This window comes from Phoenix dactylifera, unplaced genomic scaffold, assembly GCF_009389715.1.
Source record: "Phoenix dactylifera cultivar Barhee BC4 unplaced genomic scaffold, palm_55x_up_171113_PBpolish2nd_filt_p 000007F, whole genome shotgun sequence".
Taxonomy (NCBI): domain Eukaryota; kingdom Viridiplantae; phylum Streptophyta; class Magnoliopsida; order Arecales; family Arecaceae; genus Phoenix; species Phoenix dactylifera.
In genome coordinates this window covers 3299320-3317333 of record NW_024067666.1, presented here as the reverse complement: position 1 = coordinate 3317333, position 18014 = coordinate 3299320, and the positions used below count along the sequence as shown (strand labels likewise).

Genomic DNA, 18014 nt, shown 5'->3' with positions numbered 1-18014 from the left:
GACCGAGCTCCTACGGGAGGACGCCTTGGCGAGCGTGGGTCTGAGCTCGGCGCGCCCCGAGGGTAAGAGTAGTTGCGTTATTTTCTTGTCTGTTTTTTCTTTTTACTTTCATTGGTCTGACATTTAGTGAAATTTTTTTTGACTTCAGATATTCCCCACATGCCTACCAGCAACGTGTCCCTCTTCTCCCGCCTGAAGAGGCGAGAGGCCGAGGCCGGGGGAGCTATTCCCCAGCCTCGGAAGAAGGCGAGGTCGGCCGGCGCTTCCACATCGGCCGGGACGAGTGGCCCCGAGGCGGGGGCCTCCACAGCCGACCCGAGGCGGACGCGGGTCGCCAGCGATGCGGGCCCAGCGGGGGCCAAAATGCTTTGTCCAGACTCCACCCAAAAAAGAGAAAAAAAACCAGCTCGGACCTCCTTGTCCTGCCCCCATTGCCCAGCGGGAGGGGCCGTCCACGATCCGGCTGCAGCGCCCGGGGCTCGAGCCGACCCGAGGCCCCGAAGCGAGCGGCTCCGGGACCTCGGGCTCAGGCGTGCCGGGCTTTTCCTGGGCTTTCCGGGAAGAGTCGGTCGAGCCGGACTCCCCTATTCCCGAGGGGAGCTCGGCTATCCACGATGCCGAGGTCGCACGCTCTGTGTTCTGGCGTGCGATGCTTCCAGCAGACCGGGCCGAGTTCCGGAACCTGCCGTTGGAGGAGGTTGTTGACGGTACCTACCGCAACACTGCCCGGGTAAGTCCTCTTCGGGATCTCCTCGAAGTTATTAGTGAACTTGTGTGCTGTTTATCTTACGGCCATTTTGTTCCTTTTCTCTTTGCAGCATATTCACGAGCTCGACACCTTGGTGTTCATCGCCCAAGGGTGTCAAGAGGAGGCCCGGCGGCTCGGCCGGCAGTTGGAGCCGGCCAAGAAAAGAATCGCCGAGCTGGAGGCGGCGCTGACCGAGGCCGAGGCTCGGGGGGCGGCCACTGAGGCCGGGCGCCAAGCTATGGCCGAAGTGCTCGAGGAGGAAAGGGCCGCCCACGCCTTGACCAAGTCGGCCTTGCGCACTTCGGAGGCGCGCCTGGGGGAGGCCCAATCCGAGGTCGCGGGCCTCAAATATGAGGGCGGGGTCTTCCGCCTCAAAGTCGAGCAGCTTGAAGCCCGGGAGAAGAGGGCGCTCGAGCGAGCCGGGCGCGCCGTGGAGCTCTTCAAGGAGTCGGAAGAGTTCCGCGATATGTTGGAGGAGGAGACCGTGGACGGGTTTCTCCGGAGTTTCGACAACTTCCGGAAGCAGATGGCTCGGATCTGCCCCCAATTCGATCTTTCCACAATTCGCCCGAGGATGAACCTGGGCTACGGGTCCGACACAGACGACATTCCCGCCATTTTGACATCCGAGGCGGGATTGTACGAAGGTGACGCCGCCGAGCCTGCGACGGCGGTGGCCGAGTCGGAGGCACCTGTCGAGGCCCCCGCTACAGACCCCGAGCCCGCACCTGCCGAAGGCCCCCAGGTCATCACCGTGGACGACCCCGAGGGTGATGCGGACGCTGCTGCTGCCGCTTAGGACTCGCATACATTTTTTCTTTTTCGTTGTAATCGAGGTCGGGACTTCCCAACTTTTGGAGGGCCGACCTTCAATTTTGTAATTGGCCTTCTGGCCCTTCAGTAATGAAAGATACCTTTTATCCACTTCATACTTACCTTTTGTTTTCTCGCCGCAAACGCGGCCGGAACTTTGATTTCTCTAACTTTTAACTCTATATCTTGGCTTTCTCAAGTCCTGGTCGTACGAACTAGAGGGAGCTCCAAGCGTAGGTTTTTAGGAAATTTCTCTAAGTCCTACAACTCGGATTTTAGAGTTGCGGAAGTTGCCGTGTTTGGCCTTTAGGTTCTTAAGGCATCGAGGTTGGGCCTTAGCCTTTCAAGCGAGATCGTGCTAGGTTCGTATGTGCCGCTATTTGAGGAGTCTAGTCGGGTTTCCGAACTCAACTCCGGACCCTTCGCGGGGAGCGTGGGCTAATAATCGAGTTATCGCCGAAGGTTTTCATAGTTATCATCCTCGGACTTTGCCGAGGTTTCGGTGAGCAAGGCTGAGACTTTTAAAGATTGCCTCGGTATCTTTGTGTTCGACTGGCACACCCGCGGCCGGGATCACTTTCTCAGCTAGACCTTAGAGTCTACGTATGGGGGCCGAGTTGGGCCCTAATTTATGAAGACTTGCACAAGTTGTGGAGATTTGACGAGCGGAGCATGCATAATGTTGTTAGAAGATCGGTCTTATGTCGACTCATTGGAGTAGCCCGACTTTGGGCGAAATAAGGCTCCAACTTTGGCTGAGATTCCGCTAGCAGCATGTAGATAAAATTTGACAAGGAGGGCATCGAGTTAGATGTACCTTTTGCATTCCCAGAATTGTGCTCCACATGGCGGAGTGGGTTGTTTCCCTTCCTCGTCGACTTTCGGAGCCACTTTGACTTGTCGGGGGGGCTCGAGCCTCTTTACGGACCCGATGACGCCCGCCGAGGTTGAGAGGATCTGGGAAGGCTTTATTGATTCGTAGCTCTTTCCGAGGTCAAGGGGGCTTGAGACCCTACGGTCGGACCTCGGGGCGCCCCAACCTTGGTTGAAGGATCTTGCGTCAGGTCGGCAGGTCTGAGGACGTTTTGCTGACCTGTGGTGCATCCCGAGGTCGAGGGAGTTTGAGACTCTACGGCCGACCCTCGGGGCATCCCGACTTCAGTCGAGGGATCGTTCGCCGGGTCGATGGGTCTGGGCACGCTCTATCGACCTGCGACGCTTCCCGAGGTCGAGGGAGTTTGGGACTCTACGGTCGACCCTCGGGGCATCCCAACCTTAGTCGAGGGATCGTTCGTCAGGTCGATGGGTCTGGGCACGCTCTATCGACCTGCGACGCTTCCCGAGGTCGAGGGAGTTTGGGACTCTACGGTCGACCCTCGGGGCATCCCGACCTTAGTCGAGGGATCGTTCGTCAGGTCGATGGGTCTGGGCACGCTCTATCGACCTGCGACGCTTTTCGAGGTCGAGGGAGTTTGGGACTCTACGGTCGACCCTCGGGGCATCCCGACCTTAGTCGAGGGATCGTTCGTCAGGTCGATGGGTCTGGGCACACTCTATCGACCTGCGACGCTTCCCGAGGTCGAGGGAGTTTGGGACTCTACGGTCGACCCTCGGGGCATCCCGACCTTAGTCGAAGGATCGTTCGTCAGGTCGATGGGTCTGGGCACGCTCTATCGACCTGCGACGCTTCCCGAGGTCGAGGGAGTTTGGGACTCTACGGTCGACCCTCGGGGCATCCCGACCTTAGTCGAGGGATCGTTCGTCAGGTCGATGGGTCTGGGCACGCTCTATCGACCTGCGACGCTTCCCGAGGTCGAGGGAGTTTGGGACTCTACGGTTGACCCTCGGGGCATCCCGACCTTAGTCGAGGGATCGTTCGTCAGGTCGATGGGTCTGGGCACGCTCTATCGACCTGCGACGCTTCCCGAGGTCGAGGGAGTTTGGGACTCTACGGTCGATCCTCGGGGCATCCCGACCTTAGTCGAGGGATCGTTCGTCAGGTCGATGGGTCTGGGCACGCTCTATCAACCTGCGACGCTTCCCGAGGTCGAGGGAGTTTGGGACTCTACGGTCGACCCTCGGGGCATCCCGACCTTAGTCGAGGGAATCTTGCGCCAAGTCGATGTTTCATCGTGCTACGATACTTTCCGAGGTCGAGGGAGTTTGGGACTCTATGGTCGAGCCTCGAGGCATCCCGATTTTGGTCAGGGAATCTGAGGATCACAGACGACCCAACATTAGAAGAGAATTATAATCATCAAGATGGGAGAATTATTTGCAGAAAAGAGGCTGAGTCCATTGTCCTGATCGTCTTGAACCCCTAGGGGTTTCACTGGTAGTACATTCGTAGATTCTCGGAGTTCCAGCTTCGCGGAATCAGAGTCCCCTCTAGGGACTTCAATTTGTATGCTCCGGGTCGCTGTACTCGGGCGATTTGATACGGCCCTTCCCAATCATGTTGATGGTGCCGGCGATAGGCCTATTGTCGTCCGGATTTTCGGTCGGTACGACATTCTCCGCCGGCCTTCTTTCCTCACGTCGGTTCCTCACGAACCGGTTGAGTACTCCCCGACGGATGAGCGCTTCTATCTCGTCCCGGAGCTGGAAGCAATCCTCCGTGTCGTGCCCACGGTCTCGATGGAAGCGACAATACTTCCTGGGATTACGGGGAACTCCCGTGTCTCGCATAGGAGGCGGGGGCCGGAAGAAGTCCTGACCCTCGATTTCCATCAGGATCTCGGCCCGGGGAGCATTGACAGGTGTGTAGTTCTCGTATCTCCCCGGGTTCGTCCGGGGCCGTGGTGGAGACCTCGGTCGAGGAGGGGTCCTCTGCTGAGGTCTTCCCGGCTGCCGGGGCGGGCTCCTTAGTCGGGGGAGATTCTTCTCTCGACGGGGAGATCAGCTCCTTTGTCGGCCGCGTTCCTCACGGCATTTCTTCTGCTTCTTTGAGGCGGGCTCAATTGCTCCCCGCCTGGAGGCGACCGCCTCCTTGGCCTTGGCATACTTCCGGGCTCGGGCCAACATTTCAGTGAAGTCGGCCGGAAAGCTCTTCTCGATGGAGAAGAGGAATCGGTAGGAGCGCACCCCAGTCTTCAGAGCCGACATGGCTATCGACTGGTCTAGCTCGCAAACTTCCCACGTGGCGGCGGTAAAGCGGTCCAGATACTCCTTGAGAGATTCTCCCTCCTTCTGTTTGATGTCCAAGAGGGAATCTGACGTCCGTCGTTGACGTCGGCTGGCAGCAAAATTGGTGGCGAACTGCCTGCCGAGTTGCTCAAAGGAGGATACCGTGTTCGGCTTCAGTCCTGAAAACCAAAGCCGAGCGGTCCCTCGGAGGGTTGCTGGGAAGGCCTTGCAGAGTATGGCCTCCGAGGACCCTTGTAGAGCCATAAGGGCTCGGTAACTCTCCAAATGGTCGAGGGGGTCGGTCATTCTGCTGTAGGGCTCTACTTGAGGCATTTTGAATCTCGCGGGGACCGGCTCATCCTCGATCTGGCAGGAAAAGGGGGACTTGGTAGTAAATTCGAAGTCTCCCTCCTGCCTCGCCTTCTTGCTGTGGAGCGCTGCAATTTGGCGCTCCAAATGCTCAACTTTCCTGTCGAGCTCCCCCACCCGTGGGATTGTCGCCGTTGTCTGCGCCGGCCCACGGTGGTCTGGGGCTGACTCAGCCTCAGAAAGTTGGGGTCTTCTGTTGAAATCTTCCCCCGGTAGCTCTCTTTGGGGGGAAGTCCGCTCTTCATTGTTGGCTCTGGAGGAGCCATGCAAATTCTGGCCTGGGAGAACCGGGCCGTTGGAAAGAAATTCCGACAGGACCTGGGCCTGCGGGGGAAGCGTTGGTAGGGCCTCCTCGCGCCGCAGGCCTTGAACGGCGGCGGCCAGGGCCTGGACTTGCTGTACCAGGGCGTTAAACTGTTCCGGCTGAACCTGAGGAATCGGGTCAGCCGGAGTAGGCGAATTCTGGACGGAATGTCCAGGACTCTGTGGGGGACGCCGGGAGATGTTGGAGGCTCCCTTGCTTCTCAACTTCATGATCGCTACTCGGTCCCTTCCTCTAGCGCCAACTGTTGCTGGAAATTGGACTCGGGGGCAATCTTCGATCAAGGAGAGGGAGCAGCAGGTCCTCACAGGGGAGCGGCGATCCGTCGGCGAGCGGCGTCCTCCGTCCGGGTGCCTGCAGACAAACCGGTGGCCGGGTTTTCCGGCGCCGGCCCTCCGACGCTCAAGTCAGATGGGGGCAAAGTGTATAAAGAGAAGAAGAACAGTGTTTGTAGAGTGTGGAATTTTTCCAACCTCCCCCGAAAAGCCAAGGCTCCCTTTTATAGGCGGGGGTCGATTTACCTGTGATGTGACTGGGCGAGGCCATAGTACGGCTCGGCATGTGGTTCAGGTCGGCGCACGATCAGGCGAATCATTGCGCTGATGTCGGCGGTAAGGGCGTCGTACGACCCGAACTAGCACGCTACCAGGCGAATTATTGCATTGGTGTCGGAGGTAAGGCCGAGATCAGAGACTTATCATAGTCGATTGGACTCTACTGGGCTAGCTTGCCGTGGCGAGCTGAGAGTCCGTGGATGACAGGAGCCACGCGCATTAATTGTGGAGTAAGCCGGAGATCCGCATTAATTGTGGAGTAAGCCGGAGATCCTCATTAATTGTGGAGTAAGCCGGAGATCCGCATTAATTGTGGAGTAAGCCGGAGATCCTCATTAATTGTGGAGTAAGCCGGAGATCCGCATTAATTGTTGAGTGAACTGGAGGTTTACAGTGGCCATGCGCAATAAATGCCGGGGGAGCGGCAGAGTATGGTCCTCGGCCGGACCTCAGAGGGGTATGGCCGTAGTAGGTGGCTGACAAGGGTAGACCTTGAGCATCAGGGTTTTCCTAGATCGGAGGTTCCGAGGTTGGATGTCTTGAGGTCGGGCGCTCCGAGGTCGGACGCCGACTTCGGCCGTTCAGGGTCGGCGATTGTACGACTTCTTAGGGGCATTTGTGTCACTGGGGGGAAGAATCTTATTCCCCCAACAATCATCAATATGGGACTAAACATATATTTATACGATTTTTCACAAATTTTCTCTATTTAAGCTCTGATACTCTTGCTAAGTTAAGAGTTTAAATTTAATCATAAGCACCATCATCGGCCAAGCTACAATATTTTTTTGTCCACATGGATCACGGGCTGCATCTACTTTGATACTATTTATGGTAACACAAGTCAAAAAATATTATTTAAATTTTATAATTATATATAAATATTTAAGATCTACCGGGTGCATGATTAATATGAGATAGAAACATACTTCAGTGCAGTTCCTTGGCCAGCTTATCCTCACATCCAGCATATGTATAGGGGCAACCACAGCAGAAGAAATAGGACACAATTGTTTGCAGCCATGGGTTCACCTCAAGCCATCATGATACCTTATCCAGCGCAGGGCCATGTCATTCCCTTATTAGCTCTCTCCCACTCCATGGTTGCCCATGGCTTCAAGATCACATTCATCAATTCCGAGTTCAGCCATGACCGAGTCGTTGCTGCCTTGTCCCAGAAAGATGGTGATGGGGCGGAAGGGATACAAATGGTTTCCTTTCCGGATGGATTGGCACCTGGTGAAGACCACAATGATCTCCAAAAGGTGACTGAAGGCTTCTTGAGGGTCATGCCTCGATGTTTGGAGGAACTCATAAACCAGATGAACACATCAGGAGGCGACCGGGTTGCATGCGTTATCGCCGATGTGAACATGGGGTGGGCTCTCGAAGTGGCGCAGAAGATGGGCATCCGGTCGGCTGCCTTTTGGCCTGCGTCTACTGCAGTGCTTGCAATATTTCTGAGCATTCCCAAGATGATCCAGGATGGAATCATTGATGCCAATGGTATGACATGGTTTTTGCTCATTTTCTCTGACAAGTAAAACAATTCAGAGCATGAAATTTTGCATAGTATAGGAGAAAGTGATTAAAAGTTCCGAAAGTATGAATTTATTCCTGACCAGTATTATAATAAATTGGTATATTATCCTGGTGAAACATCAGCACATACTAATCTTATGTAATTGTGTTCTTATTGCAATAGTTTTGAAGCTCAAATATGTTTTTTTTCTCTCTCTCTCTCTCTCTTTTGATCAGTTTGTTTTCGTGCGGTATACAGCTTTTTATTCAGAAAATTCATGAGCAAAATCAGAGGGAAGCAAAATCAGACAAAGCCTTATGTGGATGATTTTTGCCAACAAAAAGCAGAGAACAAGGTTTACTATTGTGGTTAACATGATGTGCAGTTGTTACTTAGTGAACAGCAGCAGGAATCAAATTAATGGAAGAAAAATGGTTGAGTTTTAATAATGATGAAAGAAAGAAGAAGAAAATGGGGGAAAAAATCCATCAAACTACTGGTAGTAATTATTGGTAGCCACCATTGGTTTCCTTCTGTTTTTTAGGTGTTACTTAGATGCATCTTCAATTGGAGAAACTGGTTGCTTTCCCAATAAAATAAAAAAAAAAATCTCCATATGTGAGGACAAGTTCCAGGATAACAAAATGATCATCAACCATCTTTTCTATTGCATTTCATGCAGGAATGCCGGAAAGGATTGAGACTTTCCAGCTGAGCACTGGCATGCCATCTGTGAACACAAGCCAACTTCCATGGAATTCTGTCGGCGATTTCAAATCTCAAGGAGTCATGTTCAAGCTCATAGTCAGTTTTTGTCAAGCAATGCAGCTTGCTGAAACAATCATTTGCAACTCATTCTACGACCTTGAGTCACCAGCATGCACCCTCTTTCCAAACATACTGCCTATTGGACCATTACTCACAGGCCAACAGTTTGGAAAGGAAGTTGGGCATTTCTGGCAAGTGGATACAACCTGCATGAGTTGGCTGGATGAGCAACCTGCTAACTCGGTCATCCATGTCGCATTTGGGAGCTTGGCAGCCTTCCACCAGCACCAATTCCAGGAGCTTGCACTTGGGCTTGAACTCTCTGGCCATTCATTCCTGTGGGTCGTACGACCCGATCTCACAGATGGGATGGATGATGCCTGGTTAGATGGATTTCGAGATCGAGTCAAAGGCCAGGGAAAGTTGGTAGGATGGTGTCCTCAACAGCAGGTACTGGCTCACCCTTCCATTGCCTGCTTCATTTCTCACTGTGGTTGGAATTCAACATTGGAAGGGGTGAAGAATGGAGTTCCTTTCCTCTGCTGGCCCTACTTCATCGATCAGTTCCTCAACCAGACCTATATCTGTGATGTTTGGAAGACTGGTTTGAGCGTAGATCGTGATGACAAAGGGTTTGTTCCAAGGGAGCAGATCAAAGAGAAGGTGGACCAAATATTTGGCAATGAGGAGATGAAGGCCAGGGCCTTGATGTGGAAGGATATTGCCAATAGGTGTACCCAGGAAGGAGGGTCTTCCTATAAGAATTTCAAGTCCTTCGTAGATTCCATGAAAGAATGACATGTTCATTTGCTAAGGCACATGAATCATTTGTATTTGCTTCATCCAACTCAAAATTAAGGTCAGATGAATGTTCTATGTAGCATTTGGATACAGCCAATGAAATGGTCTATGTACTAAATGATATTTAAGTATCACCCTTCTTTTTCCATTGCAGTAGATTTTGTTTGTGATAGGGTCTTTGAGGGAAATACTCTGATCTGGTAAACTGCTCTGGGGATTTGATTTTGGTGTTCTTGAGATATAAGTAATGTAATTGATAGCTAGTTTATATTGTGGATTGTTTTTGAGGCCACACCTGCTTCTCTCTATTTCACCTCTTCAATGAAATGAGAGGTGGACAGAACCCACAATTTTGCTCAAAAAAGAAAATAAAAATACTACTGTTGCCCTCCTAATGACATCATGTGAATCTAAAATACTATGTAATTTTCTAAACCAACTTATTTCTGTCGTTCACAGTATCTAACATCGCATACTTCTTGATCTTGGAGCTCTGAAAAGATTCATCCTTCAGGACCTTTAATAGAAATGGAAAAGGAAAAGGCATCCTATAACCCCACCCCCTTCCAAAGTACCAACCGTGCCTTGTTGAAGTAATATGCTGAGTTCCTACAAGTGTTTGCATTTCTATTAAAGGTCCTGTCATCCTATAACCGTGCCCTGCTGGGTTCACCTTGCCAACTGCCTCATGCATGTATGATTGCAAGTCCACTGAAGGAAATCAAGAGATTCCTTCAGGGCATGTCTTCTGTAAATTCTATTTCTCTGCGGCATTGACAAGTTGAAAGGTCACAACTTTGTTTGAGAGCAATTGTCTCCTTATTGGAACATAATTAATTAATTAATTCAATAAATATTTCCTGGCCCACCTCCATTTCCTACGTCTTGGACGCTGAACCGGTCCATGAACCGGAAAATGGCCGGTTCGGCTTATTTGTCTTAGTCAGTTTGGGGGTTTCATGCGTGATAAGCTTAAGTAAGATTGGGCATTGGATCTTACATATTTTCCCTGTAATTATAAAAACAATAAAGAAATAGCATGGTTTGAAGCTGGTCAACAGCTGAAATAAGGGTGAGAGAAAACTAAGATATTTTTGTAGCAATGCAAAGAGTGTCTACCGGCGCAATTATCTTGTTTTCAAAAAAGACAAATTTGATCGAACATAATCAAATCAGATGATTGCTAGTCACATCGAAGCTCCATTTCATAATTTGGAATAGATTTTGACTAAGATTTGAGTCTGACTTAATTTGTTAAACTTTGTTGTATTGGCTTGTTTGTTGAAATTTATTTGCATGATGGATGTTCACAAGTCAGCTTTGGGTAGATTTTTGTCTTATTAATTAAAATTCCTCTCTTGAAAATTAATTTAAATGTTGCAATAGTTGATAAATTGATATATGATTTAAAGAGAATCGTCATAATTAAGGATGAAAAGAAAACATTTAAACCTTCAAAATTAATTGAGCTAGAAATGGATATGCATTGCGAGATATTAACAAGACCAAAGAGAAAAGTTCCTCTAGATTTGTATCAATTTTTTTAGAAAATTAGGATTAGAGAAATTTCAATTAAAATTGGCATAAGGGCAGAGTTATTTGTTATTTGGATAATTTGCTGATATTATGATAGAGACTTTGATTGCAAAATTCAAATTCTTGATAAGTATACAAATTGATTCCTAGTAATATTTTTTAGACTAAAATTATATTTTATGCCAATAAAATATTTATTTATATATAAATAAAGTTATAATGCCACTTTTTGTTTGTTCGTTCGATTTATTTTTTATTGCTGAGCTTGAAGGATAGTAACTGGACTATCAGAAAAGGCAAGCAGCATGCTAAATGATACCCCTCTATGATTCTTCGATTCCTTTCGTTGCAAAATATCGTTAAAAGGAATTTTAAATCAAATGAATATAATTCATGGAAGATTCGATCAATTACAAAAAATTAAAGAAGAAAATGGTATTTGTAATTGGTACCATCTTTTAAACAAAAAAGCTTCAACAACACTAGTTTTGGGGCGGTCTTAGTATGTAAAAACCTAGACAACCGCCACAAATGTAGCATATCACCATCTTGCTCAAAATATGCAAATCTACATGTTTTTAGACTGAAACACAATTAGGTATCAAACCTTGCTTGAGACCAACAAGTAACAAAACCTTTCCAAAGAGAAATGCTTCGAAGTCCGGCCGATCATCTACAACCATATTCAAATGGGTTAGGTACTTGGCTTGTTTTAATAAACCATATCCTTAGGCTATTAGACATTTCTATTAGATGAGTGTAGAATATGTGTTAGGCCTTGAAGCATTTCTTCTGACCCCAAGGTTCATTTAGAGCAACGCTAAATCAAAAGAGGGAGTGCATGGCATTTGACCAAGACCCCAAGGTTCATGCATCCTACGATCCAAGCCATTTCAAACGAAGTTGGAAAGCTGCAACACCAAAGGGACAAGGTCACAACTCGAATCCAAAAGTTAATATAAAATGTTTCGTCTGCCGCTGCCTTTGTGGACCGCTGATATTTGGAAAGATATCAGTTGAAAGATTGGCCAATTACTAGTATTTGGACAACGAAGTATACCTAAAACTTTCTCTTGACTTAGATTGGAGCTGGTCCAATATGATTCATTGTGAGGATGAAAAAAATGCAAGCACCCCAACATTATTTAAAAGGAAAAGAAAAGTAACAGGCAAACCATCAACTTTATCCTCAAATTTTGTGGGTCTCCACATATATATGGCCAACAACTGCCATCAAAAAAGCTCAGAACCGAGCAAGCCGACTGAGCTTATACACAAACTGATTGTGGATAAAAATTCAAAAAAAAAATGGAATTAAATATCGGGTGGAATTTGGAAGTGTCTTTGGCTTCTTTTGCATCTTTGGTACCTTTTCTTTTCCTAATAAAAGTGGTTAGGTTTAATTCTTGTTTTGTTTGAGACAAAAAAAAAAGTTATCAGATCGAAGATGTCACTATCACATGTGCCTTTGACCACTACTCCATATTCCACAAACACAAGTCTGGGGACTTTTCTCACCTCCCTCCATAAAGTAAATACGTGGATATCTAATTCTCAGTCTCTTTGATAGGTTGGATACCAAATTCATCTTGAGGATTTTACATGGCAACCCAAGATTTTACATAAAAAAATAGCCAGAAATTATTATTTAGATTTTTTAATTCAAAATCTATTCAGTGCATAACCATTAATATGAGACCAAACACATACATACACGGATCCTCACATACTTTTTCTGTTTAAGCTTTGATACTTTCACCAAGCTAAGAGTTCAAATTTAATCATAAGCACCACGATCAGCTGTGCTGCAATGTTTTTTTGTCCATATATATCACGGGTCGGATTTGCTTTGATACCATTTATCATAACGCTAGTCGAAAAATATTATTGATTTTTTTTTAATTCTATATATACTTAAGATCCATTGAGTGCATAATTAATATGGGATGAAACATGCTTAACTATAAGGCTGTAAATGGGTCGGGTCGACCCGCGTAGATCCGATCCGATCTGAATTTTAGGATCCGTGGGTCCGGATCGGATCCTAAATTGGACCCGAATCATTTTAGGGGTCGAGTTTGGGTTTACCGAACGGACCCAATCCGATCGAGAGAGAGAGAGAGAGAGAGAGAGAGAGAGAGAGGGGAAAAAAGCAAAAGAGAGCTTTTCTTTTTTCTTTTTTTGTGTGTGTGTGTGTGTGTGTGTGTGTGTGTTTTGGGGGGGGGGGGGGGGGGGGGTGTTGTGGTACCATTGGTCGTTTTAAAGTGAATTTATGGCAGGTTTTCGAGGCAGACAGAAAGGAGATATGGGTTTCTTGAGAGCTAGTTAGCTTGCTCCCTAAGGAATGGAAAATGCCACCCAACCAGGAGGGAAAGCTTTGTACCAAAAAAAAAAAGAGAGAGAGAGAGCAGTAAAAGCCCTAAGGGGAGTAGGGTTCAAGTGCGGAAGGAAGGCAACAAGCATAGGTTCACAAAATCCAAAGGAACCTCGGCCCATCAGGATTCTCTCTCGATGTATTATACTGTTGATACCTCTGGTGTCTCGGTAGCTGGCTTTTTTTTTTTTTTTTTCGTTCTGTTTTTGGTTTTTGTTTCTTTTAACTTTTGAAGGAAGAAAGTGAGGGAACACTAAAGTGAGGGAACACTAAACTGAATAAGGGTCATGTGCCAGTTTTCTGCAAACGGAATTGGATTTTGGAAGAAGGTCTGGGATTTTTTTTGCCCTCGTGAGAGGGGAGCTGGGAGACGCCGAGTTCCGTCCAATCAGTCATATAGATAAAAAATAGTGTGATATGAAATTTGGCTTGTAGACCGACTTGCCTTGCGGAGAAGATGGATACAAAAATAGGAAAGAAAAATATTTTTTTTTGCGGAAGGGAAGTTTGACGGCTCGAATTTTTGGCTCCAGCAGATTTTTAGATTTATAAAAGAACAAGCTATGTAATTATTATATTTTAATATGGGCATTTTTTATTAAAAATATAGCTTTTTCGATAAAGCTGAAAATAGCTTTTGAAAGGAAGCTCCGAATTCAAAAGTTATTTTCAGCTTCCCAAAAAAGCTGAAACAGTTTTCTGAAAATTTTAACAAACTATTTTTATCTAAAAGTACATTTGGAGGGCCAGAAAGTGCTTTTTGGCCCTCCAAAAGTTTCCTTAAACAGAGCCTTAGTTAGTAAGACATTAAGTCATCTGTTCTGACTTGAGGTCAATTGCGAGTCTTTTAAATCATAGGTCACCCGGCACCTCATAATTATGATATGACCAAATTAGATTTGCCCAAATTCTTTTCCAAACGCAAAAAAAATTGGACTCGAACTCGAACCCAACTCAGACCCGGACCCGACTTAGATCCGACCCGACCCAACCCGATCTTTAACGGGTCGGATCTGAATTTAAAATTAGAATCCTAACAAAAAATCGAATCAGATCGGGATCACTCAGGATCCGATCCGCTTCGACCCGAGCCCATTTGCCCCCCACCTAAGGTCAATGCATTAATGCTAGTTTTGCGGTTCCTTGGCCTGTCTATCCTCCTATCCCAGCATATGTATAGAGACAACCGTAGCAGAAGAAACAGGACGCAAACTGTTTGCAGCCATGGGTTCACCTCAAGCCATCATGATACCTTATCCAATGCAGGGCCATGTCATCCCCTTACTAGCTCTCTCCCACTCCATGGTTGCCCATGGCTTCAAGATCACATTCATCAATTCCGAGTTCAACCATGACCGAGTCGTTGCTGCCTTGTCCCAGAAAGATGGTGATGGAGCGGAAGGATACAAATGGTTTCCTTTCCCGGATGGATTGGCACCTGGTGAAGACCGCAATGATCTCCGAAAGATTACTGAAGGCTTCTTGAGCGTCATGCCTCGATGTTTGGAGGAACTCATAAACCAGATGAACACATCAGGAGGTGACCGGGTTGCATGCGTTATCGCCGATGTGAACATGGGGTGGGCTCTCGAAGTGGCGCAGAAGATGGGCATCCGGTCGGCTGGCTTTTGGCCTGCATCTACTGCAGTGCTTGCAATATTTCTGAGCATTCCCAAGATGATCCAGGATGGAATCATTGATGCCAACGGTAAGACATGGTTTTTGCCCATTTTCTCTGACAAGTGAAACAATTCAGAGCTTGAAATTTTGCATAGCACAGGAGAAAGTGATTAAAAGTTCCCAAAGGATGAATTTATTCCTGACCAGTATTATAATATGGTATATTATCCTGGTGAAACATCAGCACACACTAATCATATGTAATTGTGTTCTTATTGCAATAGTTTTGAAGATCAAATATGTTTTTTTTTCTCTCTCTTTTTTCTGATCAGTTAGTTTTCGTGCGGTATACAGCTTTTTATTCAGAAAATTCATGAGCAAAACCAGAGGGAAGCAAAATCATACAAAGCCTTATGTGGATGATTTTTGCCAACAACAAGCAGAGAACAAGGTTTACTATTATGGTTAACATTGATGTGCAGGCGAACACCAGCAGGAATCAAATTAGAGAACTCCTGACCAGTGTTATAATAAATTGGTATATTATCCTGGTGAAACAACAGCACATACTAATCATATGTCATGGTGTTCTTATTGCAATAGTTTTGAAGATCAAATATGTTTTCTCTCTCTCTCTCTCTCTCTCTCGATCAGTTAATTTTCGTGTGGCATACAGCTTTTTATTCAGAAAATTCATGAACAAAACCAGAGGGAAACAAAATCATACAAAGCGTACATCAGCAGGAATCAAATTAATGGAAAGAAAAAGGGTTGAGTTCTAATAAAGATGAAAGAAGAAGAAGAAAATGGGGGAAAAAAATTCCATCAAACTACTGGTAGTAATTATTGGTAGCCACCATTGGTTTTCTTCAGTTTTTTAGGTGTTATTTAGATGCTTCTTCAATGGAGAAACTGGTTGCTTTCACATAGCCAGCATGTTTAAAATAAAAAAAAAAATCTCCATATGTGAGGACAAGTTCCAGGATAACAAAATGATCATCAACGATCTTTTCTATTTGCATTTCATGCAGGAATGCCACAAAGGAGTGAGACTTTCCAGCTGAGCCCCGGCATGCCATCTGTGAACACAAGCCAATTTACATGGAATTCGGTCAGTGATTTCGAATCACAAGTAGTCATCTTCAAGCTCATAGTCAGTTTTTGTCAAGCAATGCAGCGTGCTGAAACAATCATTTGCAACACATTCTACGACCTTGAGTCACCAGCATGCACCCTCTTTCCAAACATACTGCCTATTGGGACCATTACTCACAGGCCAACAGTTTGGAAAGGAAGTTGGGCATTTCTGGCAAGTGGATACAACCTGCATGAGTTGGCTGGATGAGCAACCTGCTAACTCGGTCATCTATATCGCATTTGGGAGCTTGGCAGTCTTCAACCAGCACCAATTCCAGGAGCTTGCACTTGGGCTTGAACTCTCTGGCCATTCATTCCTGTGGGTCGTAAGACCCGATCTCACAGATGGGATAGATGATGCCTGGTTAGATGGGTTTCGAGATCGGAGTTAAAGGCCAGGGAAAGTTGGTAGGATGGTCTCCTCAACAGCAGGTACTGGCTCACCCTTCCATTGCCTGCTTCATTTCTCACTGTGGTTGGAATTCAACATTGGAAGGGGTGATGAATGGAGTTCCTTTCCTCTGCTGGCCTTACTACGTCGATCAGTTCCTCGACCAGACCTATATCTGTGATGTTTGGAAGATTGGTTTGAGCATAGAACGTGATGACAAAGGGTTTGTTCCAAGGGAGCAGATCAAAGAGAAGGTGGACCAAATATTTGGCAATGAGAAGATGAAGGCCAGGCCTTGATGTGGAAGGATATTGCTACTAGGTGTACCCAGGAAGGAGGGTCTTCCTATAAGAATTTCAAGACCTTCATAGATTCCATGAAAGAATGACATGTTCATTTGCTAAGACACATGAATCTTTTGTATTTGCTTCATCCAACTCCAAATTAAGGTCAGATGAATGTTCTATGTAGCATTTGGATACAGCCAATGAAATGGTCAGTGTACTTACTGATATTTAAGTAATATGCTGAGTTCCTACAAGTGTCTGCAGTTTTGGAAGATCAGCATCATCAGTGACTGCTGCCCTTCAGTACTGGTCATTAATTTGAACAGGCAAAATTTAATTCTCCTTTCAACATGCCCTCCATGATGACAAAAGCTCAGCCTTGAGTTAACAAACTCATAATTTTCATTAGGGCCTCATCATGATCTTCGCCGACGGCTTTCATCTATCTATCTAACTTAGCAGTGTTTTTAAGAAATCAACTGCCTTTGCCAAGTATCACTTAGCATTATTTAGGACAACTATCTCTGTGGCTGATTTGGCATAAAAATTCATGGTACTAAAGATTTTTGACAGGCGAAGTATACCTAAAACTTTCTCTTGACTTGGATAAAAAAAGAAAAAGAAAAAAAACAGGGCGGAACCATCAACTTTATCCTCCACGGCTCCAACAAATCATGTGAGTCTCCACATATATATGGCCAACGGCCGCTATCAAAAAAAGTTCAGAACCAAACAAGCCGACCCGAGCTACACAAACTGATAGTGGATAAAATTCTAAACAAAAATGGAATTAAATATCGGGTGGAACTGTCTTTAGCTTCTTTTGCATCTTTAGTACCTTTTATTTTCTTAATAAAAGTGGTTAGGTTTATCCTGTGTCTCTGACGCGAGGAATTCTTGTTTTGTTTAAGACAAAAAAGAAAAAATTATCAGATGGAAGATGTCACCATGACATGTGCCTTCGAGCACTTCTCCATATTCCACAAAAAACAATTCCACTCACAGGTCTGGGGGACTTTTCTCACCTACCTCCATAAGATATGATATTTTTTCAAAAAGATGACCGCCTCACTATGGCCCAGAAATAATTCCTATCCTCTTTGTTATGTAGGATTTATTGTGGTTCAAATTTGGCCCGAAGGTAACCACGCCGAAGGAGTCGAGGGAGCTACTGGTCGAGACAGAGAAAGAACACCACCTTCCGTGCACCTGCGTACTGCACAAAGCCTCACCGGTATTTCTGGTGAGAGCCTTCCGATGCTTAAGTTAGCGTGAATTTATGTTGGCTAAAAGTTCCTTTAAGCGATATCTGATGGGGTTATTTATAGTCCCACAGAGTGACCCAGATGGTGGAGATATGGTCTGTCCTCATCATGGGAGGAGATAACGCTGGCCAGGGTGCGCGCGCGGCCACGGCTTGCTTGAGGTTTGAGTTATTCCTATGCCGTATTGGCGCTGGCGCGTGCCGCAGGGTATAGCCCTTTTTAGTAGCATGACTGGGCAACAAGGTGCAGTCTTTTGTTGACGTATCTTGACGTAGCCATCAAGCCAAAGTATGGTGCGGTGAGGTTGTAGCAGGGCATGACCGCAGCGCATACTGGGCAAGATTAGCTCGGCTTTTGGCAAGGGCTGAGGTCGGCCTTGCC

General features: G+C 46.5%; 2 protein-coding genes across 2 annotated transcripts; both read left to right on the top strand.

The window, feature by feature from the left end:
• The first annotated feature begins 6909 nt into the window (after window positions 1-6909).
• LOC103704571 (UDP-glycosyltransferase 83A1-like) lies at window positions 6910-9179 on the top strand. Its single transcript, XM_039115765.1, has 2 exons — window positions 6910-7438; window positions 8137-9179. Exons 1-2 carry the CDS (start codon window positions 6955-6957, stop codon window positions 9018-9020), a joined length of 1368 nt encoding a protein of 455 aa, XP_038971693.1. The 5' UTR covers window positions 6910-6954; the 3' UTR covers window positions 9021-9179.
• Window positions 9180-14093: 4914 nt separating this feature from the next.
• Window positions 14094-16622, top strand: LOC113462155 (UDP-glycosyltransferase 83A1-like). The gene is given in 4 exon segments (XM_039115764.1): window positions 14094-14641; window positions 15585-15811; window positions 15813-16078; window positions 16080-16622. Coding segments are annotated over 4 exon segments (1278 nt in total). The 5' UTR covers window positions 14094-14157; the 3' UTR covers window positions 16381-16622.
• The last annotated feature ends 1392 nt before the right edge of the window (window positions 16623-18014 follow it).